At 48.0% G+C, this 10,483-nt stretch overlaps 1 protein-coding gene across 1 annotated transcript in view; it reads left to right on the forward strand.

Moving 5' to 3' along the window:
* The window catches only part of Serpina12 (serpin family A member 12), a 15,126-nt gene extending 8,912 nt beyond the window's left edge, over positions 1–6,214 (forward strand). The window contains exons 3-5 of the mRNA XM_028782063.1: positions 492–762; positions 4,488–4,635; positions 5,993–6,214. Of these exons, the coding sequence (XP_028637896.1) occupies positions 492–762; positions 4,488–4,635; positions 5,993–6,184 (611 nt within the window). The 3' untranslated portion in view covers positions 6,185–6,214. The remainder of the gene's footprint in view (positions 1–491; positions 763–4,487; positions 4,636–5,992) is intronic.
* Positions 6,215–10,483: the final 4,269 nt, after the last annotated feature.

Consider the following 10,483-nt stretch of genomic DNA (forward strand, 5'->3'; position numbering starts at 1 on the left):
AGGAAGGAAGGGAGGGAGGGAGGGAGGGAGGGAGGGGGGGAGGGAGGCAGGGAGGAAGGAAGGAAGGAAGGAAGAAGGGAGTTTGCAGACAGAGCTCCACAGTGAGGTCCCACGGCACTCAGTCCCTGTGGTTTCCTCATGCCCACAGGAGGGGGACTTCAGAATATCAAGGGGAATATTTTCACTCTCACAAAGCGAAACAGCCTCAGGAATTGCAGTCCAGTGCTCTGTTAAGACACACGCTATAGTCATCTCAGAGTCAGGGGCAGTTGGCCTTAGGGTAATGTATTCTGCTATCTCACAGCCCTGCAATACTAGTTCCAGGCTCTTTCTAACTAGGACCCTGGGCCCGGGTGCTTCCCACAGATGTCTTCCAGGCATGGAGACAGACACTGTGTTACTTCCCTTGAATCTGGGTGGATGGTGGCCAGGGTCAGGTCTCCTCTTTTTCTTCCAGACACCTTTGCCATTTTGTCTGCTCTTATCCTCAGGCAGGTGGCAGTATGAATTTGATCCAAAAAATACCAAAGAAGAAGAGTTCTTCATAGAGGAAGGCAAGACCGTGAAGGTACCCATGATGTTCCAAAGGGGCATATACGACATGGCTTATGACAACCAGCTCTCTTGTACCATCTTGGAAATCCCCTACCGAGAAAACATCACCGCCACCTTTGTCCTCCCTGACAAGGGCAAAATGAAGCTCCTGGAGCAGGGTTTGCACGCAGACATCTTTGCCAAATGGAAAAAACTCCTCTCAAAACGGTAAAGTCAGCGCCTCATCCACAGAGACCGTTGCTCCTTCCCCTCTTCCCTCACACTCTCCTCGTTTCTTCTTCCCTAAGTGCCTAGCCAGACTCTCTCTCTGGGGCTCTGTAAAGGTGAGCAGGAAACTGGAACAAATCTAGGAGTCCAGGAGGAGTGGCTCTCGGAAGTTTATGCGTTGAAGTAATGGGAGAGTGGGGGATGGAGTCTCGCTGGAGGGTGGTGGTCAGGGAGAGCTTCACAGAGGAGGTGGCGTTTAACGTGCAGCTTCCAGGCTGTAGGGAAGAAAAAGGAGATGGATTCTTACACAGAGGAAACTTTAAGGATGGGCACTTGATGTACCAAAGGGACATGCAGATCCTCTGAACAGAGATGCATCTTGTCTCCCAGCCCCCTCTGGGCCTGTAGTACCCAAAACCAGTAGCATCTGCCTCTTCTCTAGGAGATTCTCATCTCTCTTTAGGGCAGTGGACTTACCCACATATGCTAAAGGGAAACCTTCCTTTCATCACAATACACACAATGAGCCAATACCCCTACTTTCAGAGCCCATTTGGGGTGGCTGGTAGCTGTGAAGTTATTTTGAAGGACACATAGGGGGCCAAACCTAGACATCTTCAACTCCCTTCATTGAGCAATTAAGGAGAAGGGGGAGAAGGAAGAAAAGATGGCCTGTTCTTTCCGAGGCCCTTTCTCACCATGGAGGGACTAGGAAAGGCAGAAGGGCTACACCCTTTTCCAGAGCAGGGAACACATCAAAAGATACATGCCTAACCTCTCCCACCTACACCCCCTGACTGCCAAGCATGTAGAACACATCGGAATTCAGGCACCAGGGTCCTCCAACCTGGCTTGTACTGAAGGCAGAGTCTTCACACAGTTTGAAGGCTGTTGCCCAGAGTTCCAGAGCGAAAGCTCAAGTTTCTCTCGGAGGAAACAAAGCTTCCTACTGGAGAGGCAGGAAGCTGCTTGGCTTTTGAAATAGCTACTTTCCTGTCAATCAGCATCAGGGGCCCCTGTCTGCTGTCCGTTCCCTGCCTCACTATGTGAATGGATTGGAGACCATCTGCCCTGCAATAGCCAGAGGTCTTTATTTTTCAAGTTTAAAATTCTTTTTTTTTTTTTTTTTTTTGGTTTTTCAACACAGGGTTTCTCTGTGTAGCCCTGGCTGTCCTAGAACTCACTCTGTAGACCAGGCTGGCCTCGAACTCAGAAATCTGCCTGCCTCTGCCTCCCAAGTGCTGGGATTAAAGGCGTGCGCCACCACTGCCCAGCTCAAGTTTAAAATTCTTATATGTAAATTTTATAGAGAAAGTGAATGATGTTGAAATAGTTTTTTTTTTTAAAAGGTTTGGTCTAAAATACTGCTTCTTTATGTTTTAATTTTCAATGTAAAGTTTTGTTTGGAAATTTTAAACTAATATTTTAGTCAGCATGCAAGACAATGGATTCTATGATGATATTTTTATATACATACAAATCTATGTATGTGTATATAATAAATATGTACACATATATGTATACATGCATCTGTGTATATATGTATACATGTGTTTGTATGTACACACATATATGTATGTATATGTATATATATATATGCACACATACACACACACGTACATATGTGTGTCTATGTGTGCACTGGTCCCTTCTTCCCCCACGTAGTGCCATGGTATCGTGTCACACATGCATTATGTGTGTGAGTGTGTCTATGTGAATCTAAATTCCATATTTGAAAAAACACTTGCTATTTTGTTTTTCTTTTCCCCATTACCCTCTCATATTCTTCCTTCTGCTCTCTTTGAACCCGATCTCTGTTGGTCTTCTTCTTCCATTTCACAAATATTCACACACACACGCACACACACACATATACATACATATTTAAGTCTATATACACCTACAAAAGAAAACATTTAATATTTGAATTTTTCCTCCTCCTTTTTCTGTTTCTGTTTTTTCAACAGAGTACACTGTAGCCCAAGCTAGCCGTGAACTCCTCATATAGCCAAGGATGACACTAAACTCCCAATTCTCCTGCCTGTGCATTCCTAGTGCTGGGATTACAGGCACACATCACCACCTCTCTGGGTCTGGCTTCTTTTAGTTAACATGACCTCCAATAGCATCATTTTCTTGCAAATGTGGTCCTCTAAAACTAAGTAAAATTCCACTCTCTCTCTGTGTGTGTGTGTGTGTGTGTATCTATTTTCTCTATCTGTTCATCTGTCGGTGTGCCCTGTGTCTTCTGCCTTGTCACTGACAAGAGCTGAAGTCTTGCCACATTTGTACGGTCTCTGTATTTGTACACAGACACTGTGTCCTTTCATTGCCTGGGAACACCACTCTAGAACTTTGCTCTTTGCTTCCTGACATCAGCAATGTCTGTACTCTCTTTAGAGCCGTCACCAGCAACCAGGACACTATTACACTTCCTGTCATGCAGTCATCTCATGGAGACTAGAATCATGGACAGCACACTGTAGTGACTAACTCACAGCAGTCATGAGGCACATGCGCGTGCCCTCCACATACACACCCAGTGCTGGTAGGCCAACTCCTCCTGCATGTGTCAGAAAGCTCTGTTAACCCCACATTGAAACAAATTGGGACTCAGCCTCCTTCCTCTGTCTCTAAGGTTCCCATACCAACTGCCTGTCAATGAATGGTCTATCACCTAGCAGCAATGCCTGGTCCAAGCATCAAATGCTAAGAGTATATTTTAAACAGAACAACAGAGACATCCTTCTGAATCTTAATCAAGACCACAGCATGCCTCTGTTCATTCAGAATCTGACCATGGCTCCCTATTGACTCAGGGAGAAAACCCAGCTTGTCCAACTCCCTTCCCTCCTCAGGGTTGGCCCAAACCTCTTATTTGATTCCCACAAACTGATCTGTTTCTTTTGTTGTTCTTCATACTTACTGTCCCCTTACACACTACCAGTATCCGTGAGCATGCCACACTATGCTTTACTGCCTCTTTGCACACTACCAGTATCCGTGAGTGTGCCACACTATGCTTTACTGCCCCTTTACACACTACCAGTATCTGTGAGTGTGCCACACTATGCTTTTCTTAGTGTTGGTTTTATTGTCTGTCAAGTGCAAGGGCTTTTCCTGTCCATTGCCATCAGGAATATGTTTTGTGCTTGAAAGCTATTTCTTCTTCACAGAATGAAGAAGTAGAAAGGCAAATTTGGTGATTATCAGGCCTATGAATGGTATCAAGTGATGAGATTTAGTGAGAGTCTGGAACAAGCCAGAAATAAAGGCGGAGAAGAGGCCCAAGGCCACAGGTGCAGTCCTCGTGTGCATGACTCAGAAGACCAGCATCCTTTGCCCCGATTGTGGGGCTTCTAGAGTGGGCTTGACCCCAGCTCTGACTGCCTCCAGGGTTTAAACTCTGTTGTCTCTTGCAGTAGGCTTGCAGGAGTCTAATCTGACTCAGACTAAGGCACAGCCCAGTCTGCTGTGGGGAGATCACGAACAGGGACGGAGCCTGAGAGTGTTTCCAGTGGATATGTGCTCTGGGGAAGCAGGGTGTAGCCAGAGAGTATGAGATGTTTTGAATCCCAGAGTTGAGTCTCTCTTATCCTGAGGACAGAAAGATCCGTGAATCTTGACGCAAGGAGGATAAAAGCCTCATCTACCATCTTTCTGGGAACCCACCATGGATGACCAGAGAGCACTTCCTTTCACCGCTGTCCTTATCTCCTCCACAGAGTGGTAGATGTGTCGGTGCCCAAGCTCGACATCTCAGCTACTTACAACATGAAGAAGGTTCTGTCCCGCCTGGGCATCAGCAAAATCTTTGAGGAGAATGGTGACCTCACCCGGATCTCATCTCATCGAAGCCTGAAAGTGGGAGAGGTAAGCTTGCCTGGCTGGACCGCTGTCCCCTCCTACACGGGAGTCCTTCTGCAGCCTCGGCCAGAGCTCCGGTCAGAGCTCTGTGATCCCAGGCAAACCTCTCAGCCTGATTCCAGTCTTTAGAACTAGAATTGTCACTCACACAGTTTATACTGGATAAGCACTGCATATTGACCAAGTGCTGGGACATCTACCTGACCCATAGACAGTCTGGGTCTGACCAGAACCTTCTCTCTAAGGTCTCATAGCCATCTGGGAAGGAAGGAGTGAACTACACCATTGAGACAGGCAAGCAGAGGCCCAGTGCTCTGTATCAGTGTAGTGACTTGTTGATTAAGGCAGGAAAAGAGGACCATGTGGACAGCATCATCAGACTTAGTGAACACAATATAAGATTCTCAGTTAAGTTTGAATTTCAGAGACATAATGCAATAATGCATAGCTGTTTTATAGTATAAATATGTCCAGAATATTGCAGGGGCCTATTCACGGTTGAACATAACCATTGCTTATCAAGAAGGAAAATTTAACTAGATATTTTATATATTTAGCAACCTAATTTGGGGGTTCAAAGGGCATAGAAGGGCAAGATTCAGAAACAGAGAAGAACAGTGCATATTCGGGGCTGTTCTGCTGCTGTGCCAGAGCGCCAAAAGCAACTTACAGAAGAGTTTACTGTGGTCTGTGGTTCCAGAGGGATGGTCCTTAAAGGAGAAGGCATGACAGCAGACAGCCAGAACAGGAAGTACAGAGTGAGAACAGGAAGCAGGGGTGAGACTCTAAATTCTCAAAGTCCACCCCCAGTGGCATGATTCTACCTCCTAAACCTCTCCAGACAATGCCACCCACCAGGGACCAAGTGTTTAAGTACATGAGCCTGTGACTGCATTATTTATTCAAACCACCACTTAAAGAGGAGTGTCCATCTGACGGGGTGTGGTCAGTGTGGGAGGTGGAGGAATTGGCTGATGTTAAGTGTAGTAAAAGGAGGGGGAGGTCAAGCTGTTCTGGGAGGAAAGTATGGTGGGCAATTGTGGGAAGGATCCTGCCCTCAAAGCAGGATGACCTAGGTCCTCAACTACCTACGAGGTTAAGCTAAGTAAGACTTCACAGTCCCCTTTCTGACCCCTAGCTATTGGAGAGCCCCTGAAATTAAAGGAATTAAAGGAAGATAGCAACCCCCACTGCATCCCCCCCATCCCCACACTTCCACTAGAATACCATCCTCACGACTGTGCTTGGCAACTGTAACCAGAGTGTCTCCCTCTCTGGGCTTCTCGCTCTTGACCTGACATACCCATCCCTGACCCCTGCTGCCCCAGGATTAGTAGCCACTGTCTGTCTCTTGGTTGTGCAGGCTGTCCACAAGGCTGAGCTGAAGATGAATGAGAAGGGTACAGAAGGGGCTGCAGGCTCTGGAGCCCAGACACTGCCCATGGAGACCCCACAGACGATGAAGCTAAACCATCCCTTCATACTGATGATTTATGAGGAGCTCATGCCTTCCATGGCCTTCTTGGCAAGGATTTATGATCCTAGTGGGAAATAAAGGAGAATTCCCTGTTGGCTTCAGATCTCACCCATTTCCTAGGGCTGGAAGCGTTTCACCTGCTTGGCATGGAGGAAGGCCTCAGGTACACTCTAACCTAACCCTCTAGAATCATAATGGCCCACTGCTACCTGGTCCAGCAGCCCGGCTGGCTCTAGGGACTTTGTGCTCTGTACCCAGCTATAGTACCGTCCTTAACCATCAGCATTCCTGGACCAAATGCCAAACTCTACCCCCAGTATATCCACATCGTCATCCCAACAGGCAGGGAGTGTTCGTAACATGATAAACTCCATCTCCCCTGACTCATCTGCTGGCGTCAGGGAGATGCTCTGTGGAAGACGGGAGCCACAGAAAGTAAATAGAGTCTGGGTGAGAATCTTGGGCTCACATCTGAGAAGAAGGCATTGCTAGAAAAGCCACTCGTCTCATTTTGGAGTCTCTGCCTCCCTTTCTGACGTGAGGCGTGTACTGCTCCTTGATGGGGCTTTGGGGAAATCAGTACCAATCCCTTGCAGAATTCATTCTCCATTGTGAGTCCCAGACTGAGAACTCGGGCATACGTGCTACATGGCTTGCCTCCCAGAGTGTCCAGGTAGGGCTGCTAGCCCAGTCAGGCCTCCCGGGAACACAACGGAAGTGACCCAGCATTAGAAGAAGGCTGCCTTGGGGTGACCCTGGGAATCACTGCCAGATTTGTTCATTTCTTTTGGTCACAGGAGGAAGATTCTGAGGTTCCTCGGGCCTCTGGTCAAAGGCAGGTTCTACTATTGAACCTTTGGGGAATGGGGGTCTCTACTTGCCTCAGAAAACTGGCCCTGCAGGGTCTGCTTGGGGCCACTAGGGGGCGCCAAGGGCCAGGCCAATGATGTGGGGCTGGACAGCAGAGAGATGGCATTCTCCCTCTGGCTGTGAATAGCCTGCACCAGCCGTGTTGGGGGAGGGGCACTCAGACTGGCTGGGTACCTTTAAAGCAGCAGTTGTCACGTTCTTGCCTAGCCATTCTCCAAACACCGTGCCTTTCGTATTCTGGTCACTAAAGCCCAATGAGCAGCCAGAACGAGCAAACCTTGTGGAGGAAATGAGGGTTAGAGAGGTGAGGCGGCTTCCTGTGGTGTTAGAGTAAGCTGTGGACAGCAGTATTGGAGTTTGTGGTAGGAAGCTCTCCGTTGCCATGCGTCTCTTCTCCAGCCAATGAGAAGACAGCAAGCGCCTCTCCCCCATCCTACCCCTGTGGGGTGAGGATCCTCGGAGGCCAGGCCTGTGGAGAGGTCTGGGAACGACTGAGTGAGCAGAAAGTTTCAGAGTCAGGGCAGTGGGGGCACACGCCTTTAATCCCAGCACTTGGGAGGCAGAGGCAGGCAGATTTCTGAGTTCGAGGCCAGCCTGGTCTACAGAGTGAGTTCCAGGACAGCCAGGGCGACACAGAGAAACCCTGTCTCGAAAAACGAAAAACAAAAAACAAACCAGAGTCAGCTGCTCCTCTGGGTGGGAGTGGGAGTCGGGGAGAAACCAGTGGACAGGAGGCTGAACTCCCCATGAGCAATTTACTACAGAGCGGTTTATAAGTCGTGGTGCTGCGTACGAGGCACAGCCATGTAAGCCACCAAACTGCTGGGTGGCCTGGCTGGAGCCAGGGCCAATGCGGGTACTCAGGGAATAGTGATAGACGCCTCCAGGGACCAGGTAGACTACAAGAGTTCCGTGGTATTCTACCGTGAGACCTGGCTTGCCATCTTCTGTCATCTCCTCCAGCCTGAGATGGCCAGCGGCTGCCTGAGGATATCAACTCTAATTATCTACCCCTCAACAGCCCCGTGGGAATGTCCTCCTTCTCCAGATGAGTTCCTACTCGCCCTCCGATGACCAGCTCCTTCTGACCTCTTCACAGGCTTCCGCCCTCTTCCTCAGTATCACCCAGGCAGCCTTTCTCCCTGGGAATGGCTCACTTCCAAGCTCAACGGTGGCCAGAGGGTCTGAGTGTCCCACCTACCTCCTTCCACATGAGCTGCAATCAGTGCTACACGGGTCTCTCAGAGCTGCACACCGTGGCCAGCGGCTGAGGCACATAGGTTCCTGGCCCCACGGAGATACTGTCCAGTCGTTGGGGGAACTAAACACACTCATATCCTGTACCCACTCACATTAAGCTCATGACTACAGTCTCCATTGACCATAGAAAAGGCTCCCTGGGGTACATGAGAGCGTATGACAGGAAAGTCGGATCCTATTTCGGGACCCCAGAAAGGCTTCCCCAGGGGTGTGACATTTGGAAAACAACACAGCTATAACCACTAATTCCAATTATAGGCCTTCATCATATAGTGTTTTCCCAGTTGTGTGAGGCCGTGGGTACAAGAATACCATTTTAAACATGAAAAAAAAAAAGAAGAAGAAGTACAGTATTTTCCCAGGATAGTTAATAAGAGACAAAATACCAATTTGTCTTCCAAATAGAAATTCGACATAAATTCTAACCTTTAAAAATGACTGTTGCTTATCTTAAATATTTTCCAATATTTAAGATTCCTGACCTTCACAACCACATGTTAAATCCTCACTGTAAAAATCATATATTTGATTTTTTTTTCCAAAAAGGAAGCTAGGGTTGGAGCAAGGGAGCCACTCAAGCATCAAGAATGGTGTGTGCAAAGGCCCTGCGGTCAGCAGCACAAGTAAAGAACTAAAATGGCGTTCTAGTGGCTAGAGCAATAAAATAAAGCAATGAGGCTGGAGCAATGGGTGAGGTCTTGTCTTCCACAGAGGAGAACAATGCTAGCAAACTTGTGACTGGAAGATGGCCCTCTAGCAGATCACTATACAGTCTTGCATCCAAGTGCCCAGACTAGTACACACAACAAAGCATGTGCTCAGTATGTGGTGTTGAGAAGTCTACACAGTCACTCGTTTGCAGACAGCTGGCCATCACCCAGTCTCCCCTGTTTTCTGGTGGGAAGGCCTGCTGGCATGGTAGGTCTGTCTCCTGGGAAACGGCCTCCCTAGTGCCTCACAGCATCTGCAGATCCATCTCCGTGTGTACTCAGGCCGTCCCACCCTGTCTGGGTGTGACTCGCCACTGCCTTGCTGAGCTTCATTTGTCTTTCCAGGAAAAGCCAGCTCCTCCCTCTCAGAGGCTTCCCAGCCCACCTGGCTGTGGACTGGCTGACCTCGTGAACGAGCGAGCAAACGAATCCGAATCCATGGGTTTGACTTTGATGTAACTGACACCTCTTAGCTACACTGCATGGGTGTGTTCATCATTCCTCAGACTCATCAACCTCCATGGGGAAACCATTCCATGTTACCGATAGAAAGAAACTCAAGCTTAAGGGAACCACAAAACCCACCCAAAGATACACAGCTAGGAAATGACAACACTAGCATCAGATGGAAGTCCCGTGAGCATCCTCCCTGTCTGATTGCTCACTAAGCCATCTACCCACTCATTTTCCTATCCATTCATCTACCCAATCATCCGTGTTCTGACCCACCCATTTCTCTACCCATACACCAACCTCTCTCTACCCCACTGACCCATCCATGAATCTACCCTCCATTCATCCATCCATTCACTGGTCCATCTACACACCTACCCAACTATGTATCTATCTGTGTGTGTATGTATGTATGTATGTATCTATCTATCTATCTATCTATCTATCTATCTATCTATCTATGTACCTATCTATGTATCTATCTATCTATCCATCCATCCATCCATCCATCCATCCATTCACCCACCCACCCATCCATCTATCTATCCTTCCATCTACCTATTCACCTCACTGATCTGTCCATTTACTTGTCCACCTACATGCCTGTCTGTCTGTCTGTCTGTCTGTCTGTCTGTCTGTCTGTCTGTCTTAGTTAGGGTTTCTATTCCTACACAGAACATCATGACTAAGAAGCAAGTACTGGAGGAATTTATTCAGCTTACACTTCTACACTGCTGTTCATCACCAAAGGAAGTCAGGCTTGGAACTCAAGCAGTTCAGGAAGCAGGAGCTGATGCAGAGGCCATGGAGGGATGTTACTTACTGGCTTGCTTCCCCTGGCTTGCTCAGCTTGCTTTCTTATAGAACCCAGAACTACCAGCTCAGGGATGGCACCACCCACAATGGGTCCCACCCTTGGTCACTAATTGAGAAAGTGCCTTACAGCTGGATATCATAGAGGCATTTCCTCAAGGGAGGCTCCTTTCTCTGTGATAATGTCAGCTTGTATCAAGTTGACACACAAAACCAGCCAATACTCTTTCTTTCTTTCTTTCTTTCTTTCTTTCTTTCTTTCTTTCTTTCT

The sequence above is a fragment of the Grammomys surdaster genome, unplaced genomic scaffold, assembly GCF_004785775.1.
Source record: "Grammomys surdaster isolate TR1022 unplaced genomic scaffold, NIH_TR_1.0 690, whole genome shotgun sequence".
Taxonomy (NCBI): Eukaryota; Metazoa; Chordata; class Mammalia; order Rodentia; family Muridae; genus Grammomys; species Grammomys surdaster.